Source organism: Jaculus jaculus, chromosome 10 (genome assembly GCF_020740685.1).
Source record: "Jaculus jaculus isolate mJacJac1 chromosome 10, mJacJac1.mat.Y.cur, whole genome shotgun sequence".
In the NCBI taxonomy this organism is placed as follows: Eukaryota; Metazoa; Chordata; class Mammalia; order Rodentia; family Dipodidae; genus Jaculus; species Jaculus jaculus.
The window spans coordinates 52,282,378-52,300,473 of NC_059111.1; the positions used below are offsets into that span (position 1 = coordinate 52,282,378).

At 36.3% G+C, this 18,096-nt stretch overlaps 1 protein-coding gene across 1 annotated transcript in view; it reads right to left on the reverse strand.

Moving 5' to 3' along the window:
* The window catches only part of Sema3d (semaphorin 3D), a 259,497-nt gene that overhangs the window by 13,625 nt on the left and 227,776 nt on the right, over positions 1-18,096 (reverse strand). Inside the window, exons 13-16 of the mRNA XM_004662307.2 lie at positions 17,608-17,696; positions 15,158-15,199; positions 8,382-8,539; positions 4,657-4,721 (exon numbers count right to left, since the gene is read on the reverse strand). Of these exons, the coding sequence (XP_004662364.2) occupies positions 4,657-4,721; positions 8,382-8,539; positions 15,158-15,199; positions 17,608-17,696 (354 nt within the window). The remainder of the gene's footprint in view (positions 1-4,656; positions 4,722-8,381; positions 8,540-15,157; positions 15,200-17,607; positions 17,697-18,096) is intronic.

An 18,096-nucleotide genomic window follows, 5' to 3' on the forward strand; every position in this document is an offset into this window, starting at 1 on the left:
GAGGCAGTGACATATTAATAATTGTATCAATTTTCCTGAGGTAGCATTTACTGCTGCTTCCAGTAATACTGATTTTACTTTGTGAACTTTACATCTCCCAATTTGAAATTTAAAAAAAAAATGTGTGAATGGATATACATGTAAGTACATATTTACAATATATTATTGCATTATGAGATAATTTTACCCATGTATAAGATGTATCTAATAATATTTTAAAATATAATTCCTCCTAATTAAGTTTAAAATAATTTGGAAAAGACTATTTTAATCATTTAGATTGCATTAAAGCTGTATGTTCCTATTTAAATAAAATAAATAACTGAAGCTGGATATGGTGGCACATGCCTTTATCCCAGCACTGGGGAAGCTGAGATAGGAGGATCACTATGAATTTGATGCTAGCCTGACACTGCATAATGAATTACAGGTCAGCCTGTGCTACTACAAGACCTGACCTCAAAAAAAAAAGTAACAAATAAATAAATAAATAAATGGCCAGAGGGATGGCTTAGCAAATAAAGCATTTGTCTGCAAAGCCAGAGGACCCAGGTTTGATTCCCCAGGAACCCTGTAAGCCAGATGCACAAGGGGGCCCATGCATCTAGAATTCTTTTGCAGTGGCTGGAGCCCTGGCATGTCCATTCTCTCCCTCTTTCCCTCTCTTTCTCTCTGTCAAATAAATGAACAAGTAAATAAAAATAAAATAAGTAAATAAATAAAATGAAAGAATAAAAGTAAACAAATGATTGACATATCTTTGAATTTCAGTAGGTATAATGTTTAACATTGTTAAATATAGCTCATCTAGCCAGGCATGGTGGCACACGCCTTTAATCCCAGCACTTGGTAGGAGGATTGCCATGAGCTCAAGGCCACCCTGAGACTACATAGTGAATTCCAGATCAGCCTGAACTAGAGTGAGACCCTACCTCAAACAAACAAACAAACAAATATATATATGGCTCATCTACATATACTGATTATTTTATATCATTAATAATCTAGTATGATTAACTTTAGCAATTTAAAGTAAGGAATAAAGATAAGAATGAATTAAAAACAGCATCTAATTGCAAGTAGTCAAGTCATTACTAACCTAGAAAAGGCAGTACACACTTGTGGCAGACTAAAAAGAACTCATTCCTTTTTACTGTACTATGAATTACTGTTCATGTATACCCTCTGTTCTTTCCCCATTAAAACCCCAGGTATTTTACTGTGTATGTATTCTTGTAAACTTCACTTTAACAGTTGATTCTCTGCCTCCATACATGTGTCCATTGCTCTTATGGAAAAGTAACTATTCAGAGAGATATAACATAGCTCTTTATCAATAATAAACATGATATTTACAGAGTAATACAGAGATTCTAAAAAGTAGTAATAACCTATATGATGCATTTCCAAATTAATTCCTTTAATTGTATAAAATTTATCTCCCTCCTTAAGATGTGGTTAATGCTGTCCATCTGAGTACCCTTGCCTTGACCCATTCACTCTGCTGGTAGTCTTATTTATTTTCTACTTAGAATTACCATCATTTATCTATACTAGGATTATTTGATGTGTTTTAGTAAATATGACAGGGAAACCCACTGTCCCAATAAAATGTGTATTCTATTGACAGATAAATAAGAAAGTAAGTAAATAAAGAATATGTCACATGGTGGTATTTGCTACAGAAAGCACATGAGGGAATGTTGGATGGAAAAGTAGGAAAGTATTTAAGATAGGATGGTAAGAAAATTCTCCCTAAGTAACTTATATTTCAGTAAAACTATTAAAGACTTGGAGAGTGCAGCTGTGCATACTTCTGAAAGGTACTGGAGATAGCAATGCCATACAAACCTATCTCAGCAGGAAACAGACTGCTGCTTTTGAGACAAGAGAGTCTGTGAGTTACCCATGCAGTAGTGTATGAGAGGCCTAGAGCATATTAGGAAGGGTCAAGCAATATCTTATAGTCTGTAGGGTTTTCAGTGATTTTCCTAAGAAACTAATGAAACATATAAAGCAAAGAAGCAACATGATGAACTGGAATATCTGAAAAGAGAACTCTGGTATAGAGTGAAGTGGAGCTTGCCTGGTGATGGTAGGGTTGGGAGGGGTACAGAAAAGAGACTGACAAGAAATGGATACTCACTGGCATTGATGGCCAGTGAACTTATGGGGAAAAGTGATAAAATTTGGCCTTAGTCACAAAGGACTCATGGAGAGGTTGATCGTACAATGAGAAAGAAAGAGGAGCATTAAAGATGATTCCTAGCTGCTTTTTAAAATGAGTAGTGGGTGAACAGTGGTGTTATTTATTGATATGGGCAGTGTGCAGAAACAAATAGGTCTGGAAATGATAATAATTCTTTGCAGGCTAAGTACGTAGCTTACTTAGTTCACAGAGTAGTTGCATAGTACGCATGAAGGGTTGATTTTGATCATGAGTATTACATATACCTGGGTGTGCTGTCATCTATCTGTAATTTCCTCACTTGGGGAGTAGAGGCAGGAAGATCAGAAGTTCAAGGTCATTCTTGACTATATATTGAGCTGTAGGTCAGCCTGAGCTGTATGAGATCCTGTCTCAAAAAATAAAACTCCCAGACATCCACATAAGCACTCACATCTGGCAGACAGGGAATTTTAAATTGGACTATGAACTCGAAAGTCAAGTAGCTTCTGATGCTGATGACATGAGAATATTTGAGAAAGAACAAGCAGATGGAAACATGGCTTGGGGCTCTACTACACTTACAATTTGGGAAGATAAAGGAAAGCTGAGGAAATGCAGAAGGTTCCGTCTGCAAGATAAGAGGTCCACTAGGAAATGGGGTCCCATAGCAGCATAAGTGTACCAGAATAACACCTCTCTTAAGAAGGATTGAGATGTAGCCTTTGCTGATTCTCCTTATGAAAACACACACACCATTGATTCTCCTTATGAAAACATACACACCATTGCTGATGCAATCCAACAAGGGTTTAGATCCAGCTTACAAAATTCCTACCCACTAAGAAAACAAGCTTTCATGAAGCCACATGAACTGGCTACAGCACAAGTTTAGAGAATGAAATAGTACTGCAAGGAAGAAGTAGGTGCAAGTTAAATAAAAATGGGAACATAAAATTGTCCTTTGGATTTGGTATATGGAAACCTTCTTGTGATCTCAAGAAGAATGAGTTTTGTAAAATGATGATAAGTAAAAAAATGTGTGTAATGGCTTATAGCAGGCATGGAATAGGGTGAGGGGGAGGCAACTTCTGTGTGTGCCTGAGGAAGCAAATGTATTTTATTCACTTTGTTTATAGTATTTGTCATCATCTGACATAACATTTATTTTACCTGTTTTATACTGTCTGTTCTCTCTTTAAAACTTGTCAATACAATTTCTGAGAAGGCATAGATTATTTTCAATGCATTGGCTCATCTGAAGTACCTACAACTGTCTCTGATATATCTAATTTATACACATATGTAAATGATTACATAGAACAGCAATGGTTACTAAATAAAACATGGGCAAAGTAGCCAGTCACTTACACATTAGAATGTGAAGGCAAGCACAATGTTTTAGACCAAAACTTGCTTTTCAAAAGACTTAAATCATAGATTTAAAATAACTGCCTTCTTTTCAAATCAAGAAAATATTGCTGGCTTACCAGTCATATATTTTGCAAACAGACTATTTATGTCACTGGTGGGGTAGTTATTAACTAACACACACTCTCTCTCTCTCTCTCCCCGCCCCCTCTCTCCATAGAAGTAGAAAGTAAAAAGGAACTGGAACTCTGTACACATTTTAAATTCAGATTTTTCCATTTTCAAACTCATGCGTCTCTATACCCATCCTATATCTTTCCTACTCATTCTTCAACATCTTCCATGCTACATTTTTTCCCCTGAACAGCACAACCTCTGATGATTGCTCTGCTTGATTATCTCTCTCATACCAATTGCACACTGTGACATCTCCCTAGAGTCATGAGCTCACTAAGGAGTTTTGTTGCTTCAGTATTCTCAGAACAATTATATACAGATGGAAGTCACCTAATATGTGTTTCTGATTATATTTATGCACAAAAGTAAATTCAAAAACAGCCGATCTTAAATGTCTTTATAATAAGTGCCTATCATTCTTTCCTGGTACATATCTTAGAGTTGACTTTATGCATTCAAATATTTTCTGGATGTATCCTGCTTTGTCTCTAAGAATAATGTTTCAATGAGCCGGGCGTGGTGGCACATGTCTTTAATCCCAGCACTCGGGAGGCAGAGGTAGGAGGATTGCCGTGAGTTCAAGGCTACCCTGAGACTACAGAGTTAATTCCAGGTCAGCCTGGACCAGAATGAGACCCTACCTCGAAAAACCAAAAAAAAAAAAAAAAAAAAAAAAAAAAAAGAATAATGTTTCAGACTTTACATGGAAAGCTGAACAGTATGGGAATTATAAAATACATGAAGTAAATCATGATATAACAAAGGATTGTTTACTTTAGCATGTAGAGATTTGATTCATCAAATTCCTATTGCTTTTTTCAGAATAAAAGTATTATATAAAATGAGATTTTATAGATGTTTGCACTAAGAATTAAAAAAATATATGAAGACTAAGATTAACATTCTAAATGGAATAAAATGTACATACAAACTATACTTACTGTCTTCTATGTCCCAGCACTGGGTGATTGGGTCCCCATACTTTACATCCTGGCGTCTAGCTCGCCTATGAAGAGAAAATTCTGCTGATTAGAGCATCAAGCACAACATACAAGGCTATGTCAAACATATGATGGTAGAGGCAGAACTATGCTTGTTTTACTGACCAGTAAGCAGATCAAACTTCTGGTCACTCAGACATTATTGACAGAGGTAGAAAAAATAGAACAAACCCTGTTTCTGTGAAGGTGCTGTGGATTTCATTTAACAACTGTCCTTTTGATCTGACTTACCATATTATCCAACAGAACAGGCATAATACGCACACAATCTAGGTTTAAATATAGGGCATGAGGATGACTATTCTGTTTTCTATCAATCATTAGAAAAGTAATTATGAATGATGTTTTGGTGGGTAGCAAAGTAATGCAAACAAAACACCTTGTCAGGTACAAAGACACTGTTACATAGATTTGATGAAGCAATAAGTTAAATATTGTCTGAAAGAGAAGTATATGTTTGATATGGCACAAATAACAACATGTTATTTGTATGTTGACCTGCAGCTTATATTTTTCAGATAGTAGACATAATATTAATAATATAGTAGATCTTGCTTTATGACATATTTTCCTTGGGGAAAAAACAGTAACTATCATATTGAAAGATAAATGCAACATAATACTAATTCTAACTTAAGTGTATTTTATTCTCATATTTTCAAATGATTGGCTGGTTTCAATTTTTAAAACAATATTCTTAGTATGTTTGTATGCATTTGCATGTTTTTTTGTGTGTATGTGGATATATAAACACACACATGACACTGTGTGTGTGGGTGAGGTCAGAGTGCAACCTTTGGGAACTGGTCCTCTCCTCCTACTTTTCTTGAGACTGAATCTGTGTTGTACACTAGAAAGGCCAGTCATACTAGACTGTGAGCTTCACAATCACTACATCTCACTGCCACAGGCACACTGGGGTTACAGACATTGTGCCATTTTACCAAGTGTTATGTACATGCTGGGGATTCAAAACCTAGTAGGCATGCTTGCAAAACAAGCATCTTCTAACTACTGAGCCATCTTCCCAGTCCTGGATGTTTGTAATTTTAAATGAAATTTATTTTGTAACTCATACATAAAAACAAGTGTGGTACTATGTGAGATTTTGATAAATGTTTACATTGTATAATGTTGCTATATGGTTGCACATATATCCTCAATCATTTATAATTTCTTTGTGGTAAGATATACAAAATCTGTTCTTCTCTATTTTTTTTTTTCTTGAAATATACAACACTTTATTCTCTATAGCAATAATACTATGCAAGATCATACCAGGACTTCTTAATCCTATCTAACTATATTGTAGTACCAAGATTGTCAAGATCCTCCCTGCCCCCTTCCTAGTATATGTTTCCACTTCAGAGATCAGAGAAGTAGCAGTAAACTTTCTCAGATGTCTAGGGTCTTCCTCAAGGGCAATGCTGACCATATGACAACATTGTAAAAGAGTCACCCATTGCACACATCTGTAGCCTCTCAAGGACAGATGTTAGGTAAAGGAGAACATCACAGTGGCATGTCTGTAAGATGAGAGATACAGTCTTGGGAAAGGCAAAGAGAAAAAAAAATGATGACATAGGGGACATAAGGTCAAGAATGTTTTTAAATCTTGGCTTCTTAACGAACAGGATCAATTCATCAAAGTGAACATTTATTGCCAGTAATGAGCTTTCTGGTTTTGGGGATTCTAGAAATGCATTTCCCAAAGGCACACTAAGGTGAAGATATTCTTAGCCCAAAAGTTTAACAAAATGATGACAACTTTTAACTTCCAATAATCATATTTCCCATTCATATTTAATATGAGGACTTGAATGAATAGAACATGTGTATTAACTTAAGCAATATTTGTTATTGTACCATGAAGTCAACATTTAATGGCTACAATTGAGAGAAAATAAATGTGCATGTAGTAATACAACTAATATATGTTCTATCCTTAGTTTGTTTTTATAAAATCCCTGAAGAATAATAAAATGTAATTAAAATGACAAGAAAAAACACAATTTGTTGAAATTTTACCTAGAAGTATAATTTAAATGATACTTTAGAAAATAATGTTACCATAATCTACAAGCAAAAATGATTATAATATATTTATCTAGCATCAAATATGTTGATAAGCATTTATGTTGTGTCTAGTTATTTTTCTATTAAGAATACCTCTGAAATGAACATTTCATAAATTTGTGGTACTTTTGCATGTATGCATAAATGAATAACTAGCTGAACTTTCTTGGAGCTTTCTTGGCTCAAATAGTGTTAGTTCCAAGAGCATATAAAATGAGCAACAAATAGCAAATAGTTTGTTGCTGAAATATATCAGTGATAGAAATTGAGAGATTATAGTTATCAGAGTAAAAACAAAATTGTACCGAGTCACAACGATGTGCTACAGGCTATTTTACTTTTACAACCATATATATTTATGAATTACTTGAAAAATAGGTATAGTTATGTGCATATTTAGAAGTAAAAGGGACAGAAGACTGAACAGATGGCTTAGCAGTTAAGGTGCTTGCCTGCAAAACCAAAGGACCTTGGTTTGATTCCCTAGGACCCATGTAAGCTAGATGCACAAGGTGTTGCGTGCATCTGGAGTTTGTTGCGGTGGCTGAAAGCCCTGGCACACTCAATTCTCATTCTCTCTCTCTCTCTTTCTCTCTCTCTCAAATGAATAAATAAAAAACAAGAGAGAGAGAGAGAGACAGAGTCAGACAGATATGGCAATACAAGCCTGTTATCCCAGCACTCAGGACTCTTAAGTTTGGAGGATCTCCATGAGTTGTATGAGGACAGCCTGTGCTACAGAATGTGACCATGTCGGGCTAGAGAATGAGACCATCTCAACAACAACAACCATAAACAAACAAAAAAAAGAAGAAGAAAGAAAGAAAGAAAGAAAGAAAGAAAGAAAGAAAGAAAGAAAGAAAGAAAGAAAGAAAAATACATAAGAGTAGAAGAATAAATAAAGTAGTTAATCAAAACAAATTGTGTGTGTGTGTGTGTGTGTGTGTGTGTGTGTGTGTGTGTGTGTGTGCTTGTCTGCAATAAGGCCCCATGCATTCTGTAGCTCAGGGCTAGTAAAATCCAATTCTTAAGGGCTGGAGAGATAGCTTATTTGGCAAAATGCTTGCCTTGCATGAATAAGGACCTGATTTTGACCCCCAGAGCCCATGCAAACGATCTGGGCATGGTGTTGCATGTTTGTAATACCAGCATTGGAGAGGTGGAAACAAACAGATCCCTGATGCCTGTTGGCCAACTAGTCTAGCTTACTCTGTGAGCTGCAGGCCAAGGAGTGGTCTGTCATCAACAAACAAGATAGATAGTGCCTGAGGAATGACATTCGAGTTTGTTTCATGGCTTCCACACATATGTGCTCCTGTACACACACAATCATGCATACACAGACTCAAACTAATTTTAATGATGACCGAGATCACTGAAAGAAAATAATATAAACAATGGGTCAGAATTTTTTAAATTTCACATTTACTCAGATCATTTTGTTCTATTCTTCAGACTTTATTTTTATGTAAAATGATGCAACATATTAATGGTAATATTCCTTCTACTGATCAAGTTTTCACTATCTTTGTTTTGGACTTAAACAGTAACACAAGCTTTCATGGAGGAAGGGAAGTGTCCCCCACTACCTTTTAGAAGTGGGTGCATATCTTGAGCATGCACTTCCATCCCAGGCACAGTAGGGGTCTCTGGCCAGACAGCAGTCTGCACAAGCCTTCCCATAAGTGTCACATCTGTGCAAGGAGAGCTGGACCAGTCCTTCCCAAGAACCAACATACAATTGTTGCTGCAAATCAGGCAGAGATAATGAATTAGAAGCATCATTCACACACGTCTTCCAAACTTCCTTTTCTTAAATACCACTTGATATCTCTGTTCCCTAGTGCCCTGTCCCATGTAAACATTTCTATGGAAATGTAAAGAAGAGAACTAAATGAGTCAATCACTTCTACCCACAGTCAGACTCTGGTTTGAATATGTCCATGCTGAAATAGACAGCTTTCTATAAATCCCAAGTAAGCTTGACAGTAATTTAAGATGGTCAAGAACAGCTGTGAAATGACTAAGGAACTAAGATGTCAAATTCTTTCTTAGTGGTAGAAAATATACTTTGGTGGATGACATCAGGCACAGATGACACAGGCAATACTGATGGTGTTTCTATGCTCTGGCTCTTGACATGAAAGGCTACTGCAAAGAGAGTCATGAAAATTTTATTTTTAAGTAACCATTTCATTCATCAAGGAAGCAATTGTTCCTAAAAGCACATGTGTTATACATGGAGTAGTAAATATTTAATATCACTTTGTGGAAAATACTAACCAGGCTTGAAAGATCACAAAGGAAATGCTGTAGAATTCTGAAAAGCCCAGCAAATAAAATGACATTTTAGTTCTCTAATGACTGAAGTCCTATCTATATGATAAATCTGGGTGTCTACAGCAGTAGTAGAGGGGGAGAAGTGGACAACAGAAATGAATGATTCTCCACCTCTACTTTCATAAACTCATGATAACCCCAGTGAACTGGTTTGAATAAAGGAGAAAGCCCATAGAAATAAAAACTAGCATGCAGTTTCTCAACCAACAGAAACCTATCTTATACTCTTAATGTTCATTAAACTCTGTTTATACTTCCTTTTATATATATATATATATATATATATATATATATATATATATATATTTCAATATTTTAATTTTATTTATTGATTTGAGAGAGGGAAGGAGGGAGGGAGAGAGAGAGAGAGAGAGAGAGAGAGAGAGAGAGAGAGGGAGAAAGAATGGGCACAGCAGGGCCTGTAGCCACTGCAAACAAACTCCAGATGTATGTGCCCCTTGTGCATCTGCCTTACGTGGGTCCTGGGGAATTGAACCTGGGTCCTTTGGCTTCGCAGGCAAATGCCTTAACCACTAAGCCATTTTTCCAGCCCCCTATTTTTATATTTTATTTTATTTATCATTTGAGAGAGAGAAAGAGAATTGGCACACCACAGCCTCTAGCCACTGCAAATGAACTCTAGATACGAGTGCTACTTTGTGCATCTGTCTCATGTGTGCTCTGGGGAATTGAACCTTCATCTTTAGTCTTTACAAGCAAGCACCTTAACCACTAAGTCATCTCTTCAACCAGAAATCTTCAGTACCCACGTAAGCCATTAAGTATATATTCTTTAAAATAATTTTATTATTATTTTTTTACTAAACATAACAAAGGCTGTTGTTATGTTTTACCTTCATTCTCCATAGTATTTGAGATGAGTGGTTAACCTTCTTTCATTGAAATTGTTCACTTTGACTAATTTACTCTTTTCTGTCTAAAACTTTTATCACCTCTATGACTCTTTTCTTAATTAAGTTCAAGATTTTCTTCTTTTATATTGTTATGTTTTATCCTCTAAATGGTACAATGGCTCAGTGGCTATTGGCACCTGCTTACCAAACCTGATGCCCTGATTTCAATTCCCCAATATCCACATACACAGATACACAAAGTGGCACATGCACTGAGATTTGATTAAAGTGGCAAGAGGTCCTGGTACTTCCATTCATACTCCCTCTCTCTCTCTTTCTCTCTTTTCCTCTCACTCTCCTTCTCTCTCTCTCTCCTTGCAATGAATAAAGAATAGCATATATTTTGAGAAATAAATAAATAAAAAATAAATGCTGCTAGGGTCCAGAGGTATTTTAAAATTAATTGAACCATGAGAATGAGGCTGGAAAGATGGCTTATCAGTTGGATTCAGGCTTTTTTCTGGGAAGCCTAAGGACTAGGGTTTGATTCCTCAGTACCCATGCAAAACCATATGCACATAGTGGTGCATGCATTTGATGTCCATTTGAAGTGGTTAGAGGCCCTGGAACACCCATTCCTTCTCTGTCTCTGTCTCTCTCTCTGTATCTCCCTCTCTCAAATTATATATATATACAGAGAGCTGACATATGTCTTTGAGACCCTCCTCACATTCAGACTTTCACTATGCCATCCCAATCTCTCCTCAGAGCTCACTAACCTCAGCCTCTTCTTTCCCTTTGGTCCTTATCACTGCTTTTCTCCATTACCTATAAGTGTTCTAAGTGTTTCTTCTGACTTTAGCCTTCTTTTCCTATATCTCATCTCTTTGGAAGAACCTAGTCTATCTTCCATACTGTCAAACCAGCAGAGCTTTCTAAAGGAACAATCTTACCACATCACTTCTTGCTTAAAATCTTCAGTAGTGATCATTGTGTATAAGATAGACTGTTATTCATTTGGGAGGACAGGTAAGAATCTTACAAAGGCTTACTTCTCCATATTCACTTATAACCTCCTTCGGCCTTGAACATACATAGGCTCTCACTCTAATTCTACACAAACTTCCTGGAAAAAAGATATGCTTTCCTATTCTTCATATCCTCTAAATGTTCCTCCTTCTACTTGGTGCATGCTTCTGCTTCACACCCACCATTATTTGTCTGGTTAAGTACAACAATATTAAATGATTATTCATTCTGCTCTTAGCTGTCTTCCCCTGTTCTTTCTGGCTTCCATTAGAGATCCCTTACCACCATTGTCTGCCTACTATATGGTATCATTATTAGTGTACATGGTGGGCAAGCATCTTTCTCTCAGTGCCACCGTGAGCTTCTGGAGGTGAACACTATGCCACCCATTCCTCTTGGTACCTTCAAAGCATAGTAGAAAATCATCAAGAAATAATTGTTGAATGAATAAACATGATAATGGAAAAAAAAGAAATCTATTTAGACTTTTAGACTCTAATATTATACTACCACATATGATAGAGATTTATATAACTTTAGTAATGCCTTCTTGTTGAACATATACTATCAAATGACTTTTTTAAGCTTGAAGGTACATGCAGAAATAGAAATGCAAGCCTGAGTCCCATATATAAAGTGAAATTTGGTGTATCACATGAGGGAACTATGAAACCACATTATAAATATATGCCATTCAATCTTACCAAAAGCAATATACTCATTTAATGCAATACCAATAAAAATACCCACATTTCTCTTCACAGAGATTGAAGAAAAATGATCTCAAAATTCATACGGAATGGCAGAAGGCCTCATACATCCAAGCATATCCTCAGCAAAAGAACCTCTGAAGGCATCACCATACCTGATCTAAAGCTATATTACAAAGCCATAGTAACACAATGGCATGGTGTTAGCATAAGAAAAGGATTATAGACCAATGGAACAGAATCAAGGACCCAGACTTTGGATCAAGTTATATAGCTACTTGATATTCAACAAAGTTCCTAATAATGTAGACTGGAAAAAAAGACAGCATCTTTAACAAATGGTACTGGACAAACTGGATAACCATATGCAGGAAAATGAAACTTGATCCACATAGCTTTCCATGCACAAAAATCAAGTCCAAATGGATCAAAGACCTCAATATAAAACTGGAAACTCAGTTACTACTGGAAGAAAAAATGGGAGGAACTTTCCATGGTATAGGAGTTGGAAAATACTTCCTGAGCAAATCCCTAGTAGCTCAGGATATTAAAACAATCACTCTACAACTGGGATCTTAGGAAGCTGAAAATTTTTTTCACAGACAAACATACAATAAAGCAGAGCTAATAGGTTTCCCAAAGAATGGGAAAAGCTTTTGCTGGTTATACAATTGATACAGGCCTAATTTCTAGAACTACAAAGAACTCAAAAACCTAAACAATAAAAAATCAAACAACCCACTCACAAAATGGGACAGAGAATTGAACAGGGAATTCTCAGAAGAAGAAATACAAATGGCAAACATACACTTAAGAAAATGTTCAACATCCCTAGTCATCAGGGAAATGCAAATTAAAAAAAACTATGAGATTCCGCCTTACCCCAATGAGGATAGCAAACATTAAAAAAACAAATGTTGGTTAGAATGCAGAAAAATAGGAACCCTCATTCACTGTTGGTGGGAATGTAAGAGGTACAACCACTATGGAAAGCAATTTGGGGACTCTTAAAATGGATGGCTATAGAGTTACTAACAGACCTAGTTATCCCCTTACTAAGTGGGCATTTACCCAAAGAGCTTCATGCCTCAGTTCAGAGAGATTTGCTCAACCATGTTTATAGCTGCTCAATTCATAATAGGTAAGAACTGGAATCACCCAGATATCATCACCAGATGAATGGATAACCAAGATGTGGTATATTTGCACAATGGAATTCTACACAGCACTAAGGAAAAATGATACAATGAAATTTGAAGAAAAATGGTCGAATTTGGAAAAGATCATTCTCAGCAAACTCACCCAATCACAGAAAGATAATCGTCACATAGTCTCACTCATCTGTGGCTCCTAACATGAATCTGCCCAAGATGCTGCCATACCTAATAGGCATCTAATGGACTAGACAATAGGGAGGGTGGAGTGGGAGGGGAGGGTAAGGTATGGGGCAGTATACAAAACTGGACCCAAATGGAAATGATACCACAAACCCTATATCATGAAAGACAGACTAAAAGGTTGAACCTTCATCAGACCTTAGAAAGAACATCTCAATCAAAGGGCCCTGTAGAGGGTATGATGAAGTCTAACCTTAATCTTTTCCTGTTTCTCCCCCCTCCCATTCTCTCCTTCTCTTTTATATTACCTATCTTTTCCTCCATTCCTTTTACTTTGGTACTGGCCTGTAACTCCCAGTACCCGGGATGTTGTTAACATCCGCATTGAGCTGTTGATCAAAGAGACCTGTAAGGTTTCCCAAAAGGAGACAGATTTCTGTCAGAGCACTTGATGACCCACGAAAGATTAATGGTAAGATCCTACTGCTAAAGACACCATATGCTGTTGGTACAGAACATGGAAAGACCTGGCTGGGAACTGGAAGAGTCAGTCCCAGACAGTTAGCTTGTCTAGTGCCAGAGGTGCCTCATCTAACTGTGGAAAATGACCAACATCTGTTCAAGCAAGCTGTGGTCTAAGCTACTTAGCAGTAAAAACCTGATGTGATGCTCAACAAAGTGCAATAGTGGCTCAGAGCCATGGTGGGTAACCAGCTGCTCTTGAATTGGCTAATGGACCCATTCAGTGGTACAGAACCCATAGCTAGAACTGGAAAACGAGTCAGAACTATATCCAAAAAATGAGTTCATTCTCAAGTATCAAGCTCCTACCAATCTTGGGCTACAAGAGGGCCTGCACCTATTAAATTCTGTCTAAAATAATAATGGTTATTCCATTTAACCAGTGCTGACTTCACTCTGTTGGAGAATCTGCTTCTCTTTTTCAGAAGGACATAGACCTGAGGAGAGATTCAGCCCATTGCACCTCATCAGGGTCCCATATGAAACCATAGGGTAATTGGGGACATGAATAAGAGTGCTGCTTTCTTGGTGAACCTGGTATTAGCACAAGGGTGAAGGAGATAGACACAGAGAACACTCAGTTCCTACCTAACCAGATATCCCGAGACACAGAAGCTCCCAAGATCTCATCATTAAAGTTGACCTAAAATGAACCACGTGGTTCAGGGAAATTCACCAGAGAGGGGGTCAGAAATATTGGTAGAGCCACAAGTTGGGACATTATACACAGGTATATTGCCTCTTCCCCATAATTGATGACTACCCCCACAATGCACGACCCACAGTCTCCAATGAGGAGGGTTCCTTCAAAGGGAGGAAGACAGGGAGGAGGCTAATGATGGTACCAACATGGCTCTTTACACATTGAGTATGTACATGACTAATAAAGAAAAATAAATAAATCAATATATGCCATTATTATAATTAGTTGCCATTAGAATTCATCTCACTTTGCTTAAAACACTGGCATGCAGCATTTTATTTAAAAATGCATCATAGGGTAAGGATGTAGTTAAGTAATAGAAGTGGTTCAGTGCTTGCCGAATCCTTGTAGGACTCTAGATTCATTCTCAAGTATTGCAAGGAAACAAACAAAAACAGAAAACAAAAAGGCAGCATTTCTTAGCCTATAAGCCCAGCACTCAGGAAGCTAGGCATTAAAAAGCACAGACTGTAAACTCAAGGCCAGACAAAACTGCAGAGATAGGGATGGTCTTCAAAGGAAAACAAAAGGGAGGAGAAACAAAAAATAAAAAAGATTGACTCCTAACTGGTAGAATTAAACATGTGTCTATGATATGTCAAAGGTATCTCTATGATCTTAGAAACCAATTCAATTTTAAGAAACAAAGAAGAGAAGCATTTATTATTAGTTAATGACCTTGTCTCCCTTCTCCCAAAACAAGACAGGAACAGCCTCTAATCAATATCAAGAGAAAGGAACAAATAAAACTTTCTATATTCTTTACAATGTAACTTCCAATTTCTACTTTCAATGGATTCTACACATGAACTTAGATTTGAACAATTGATTTCTTTTGTGGCTAATTGTTAAACAAAAATTAGAGAGTACCTGCTTCAGAGATAATTCCATATTCAAGATGGCTGTTGGGTGCTGAAAACAGAAGTTAAATATCAATGAAAACCATTAACAGGCATGCATTTTTATTATCTGATATTTTATCTAGTACCAGGGATTACTGAATTAAATCTTCTGGTACTGAGAGGAGATCAGGATTCTGATACATTATTGTTCTTTTCCATCATCTCTCAGTTGGTAGTGATTTGACTTAAAGTATCTAATTAAAGGAAAAAAAAAATCCCAAAAGCTATGGAAACACTCCACAATGAAGATTATTCCCAGTTACTCACAAGTTTTCTCCTTGTCTTAAAACTGCTTAACTGCTGTGATATAATTCAAACTAGTGTTGACAAGAACATCTCCATAACTATTACCTCTTTCTGTTCCTACTTATATCAGTGATTCAAAACTTGTTAAAGTAGTTTGAAGAGTTATATGTATGTAACCATTTTGCTTATGGGACAATATAGAATATCAATTTACACAATTTCATAATGTGCTAAATTTTTATTTAAAATAAAATCAGAATCATGCATATAGAAACTAACAAACAAGGGACTGGAGAGATAGCTTAGTGGTTAAGGCACTTTCCTGCAAAGCCAAAAGATCCAGGTTCCATTCCCCTGGACCTATATAAGCCAGATGCACAAGAGGGAACACACATCTGGAGTTTGTTTACAGTGGCTGGAGCCCCTGATATGCCCATTCTCTCTCTCTCTCTAAAATAAATAAATAAAAATAAAATATCAAAAAACTACCACAAAATAGTGTGTGTGTATTTTTATTTATAATATATTTTATGTACTTGTCATCAATTACATATGCACTTATTGGTTACCTGTTTTTGCTAATACACAAGCAGTAGTACTATTGTCAGAGAACTAAGAAAATTCCATGATAAAAAAATTAAGTATGAAATTTCTACCCAATATTTTTTTTGTTTTTTTTTTAAGGTGATCAAACTCATGAAATTATATTCATTATGTACAAGGTGCTTTTTTTTTCTTTATCTCCATAAAACTGTGAAAGAAGAAAACATAGTGAGAAAAGGGAAGGAAGGAAAAGAAAGAATAAAATAGGCTGGGATTTCCCAGAAGGTTCATGTTCAAGATGTGCAAGGACCTGGATTTGACCCCTGTACCACTAAAAACAAGGAAAAAGAAAGGGACAAACCATGGTCATTGACATTAACTGTGAGGACAAACAACTTTTTCTGGCTACTGTCTACCAGCCATTGAATGAGACTTGTCCTGGTGTGCTTACATGTGTAATAAGGACTTTTATTTAAGCCTCACGGTTCACACTTAAAGTTTGGCATCAGTTTTTCACTTAGGAATCACTCAAGATTTGTTGTGGTAGAGGCCAGATAGCTGGTCTTATTCTAGTTAACTTCTTGACCACTATTATCATCACAATGTAAACAGGATCCTAGGGAACCCAGCATGTTAATTAACTGTAGCCCTTCACAGTTGAGCCCCTACTCTTTTAAGGCAGTAGATACACTCACAAACACACACACAAACTCACACATAGGCATGCACACAGAGAAATTAGTAAACTTTCTTTCTTTTTTTTTAAATTATTTTTATTATATTTTATTTGAGAGCGACAGACACAGAGAGAAAGACAGATAGAGGGAGAGAGAGAGAATGGGCACGCCAGGGCTTCCAGCCTCTGCAAACGAACTCCAGACGCGTGCGCCCCCTGGTGCATCTGGCTAACGTGGGACCTGGGGAACCGAGCCTCGAACCGGGGTCCTTAGGCTTCACAGGCAAGCGCTTAACCGCTAAGCCATCTCTCCAGCCCTAGTAAACTTTCTTAAAAAAGTAGAGCAAAACAAAAAAATCCATATTTTCTAAGAAATGCAACAGTCTCTTTAGTGTTTACTTCACGAAATAATTTTAAAAGAAACTTCATTTATAAACTACCAAGGATGCCATAGTCAAATGTAACATCAAAATCCAAAGGAATTTTTAAAGGCTAGGAACCCTTCTGGATCTATTAATTGTTTTTAAGGGGTGAGAGGAATTTGGCAAATATGACTTACTATTATTATTCAACCTTGTTAAAAATTTCCTTGTAGAAAAGTAGCACATGATTTATAATCTTACCAAGTTTCCTCAAATTCATTTGGGGAAAAATTGCAAAGTAAAATCTGTAGAGTAGAAAAGCATCTGGACAGTAAAGGAGACCCCAGGCTTTCACTAAATATCTGACTATATGCTTAGAGAATCAGTAATGAGATGTGATCCCAGGAGCACACACAGTGATAGTCATATGGTAAGGTAAGTTTCATTTTTAATTGAATATCAAACTTTTTCCAGTGCTTGTAGGGCATGGTGGGGGGATACTTCTTCATTTCTCTTGAAAAAGTGGCTCTCTGACACTGTGAAGGACTATCAGCTTTATTGTTTCCTCTGGAACTAGAAACTCAGCCTTACCTTGAACACCTGCAACTCCTCCAATACCACCTCTTCAGTTTTCCACTTCTCCTTAGAAATGCTGACAACTTTCAGGACAGTTCCAATGTCTGCAAATGATACAGAACTCATAACCTCATGGTTTCTATTTCAGTATTTAGATGAAAGCATATGCCTAGAAATCCTCAAATTGTTCAATTTTTAAAAATTCTTTCCAAGAAATCTGTCTAATACAGTATGTAAGATAATAAACTTAGTGTATACAAGTTTGTCTTTTCTATAATGTTCCAGATTGTAGCTAATAGACCAGATTTTCATAAACAGATTATTAAAAGTTATATATATTCAATATATTCATAGCAAAAATATGACTAAATATTGTTTGAAATGGTAACATAAATGAGATAATTTTTGGATCTTATTTTTTAACAACATACATTAAAATAATTATGCAATTTACCACAAAGGGTAAGTTATAAAGTCTTTTAATAAAACAAGAGGACCATAAAA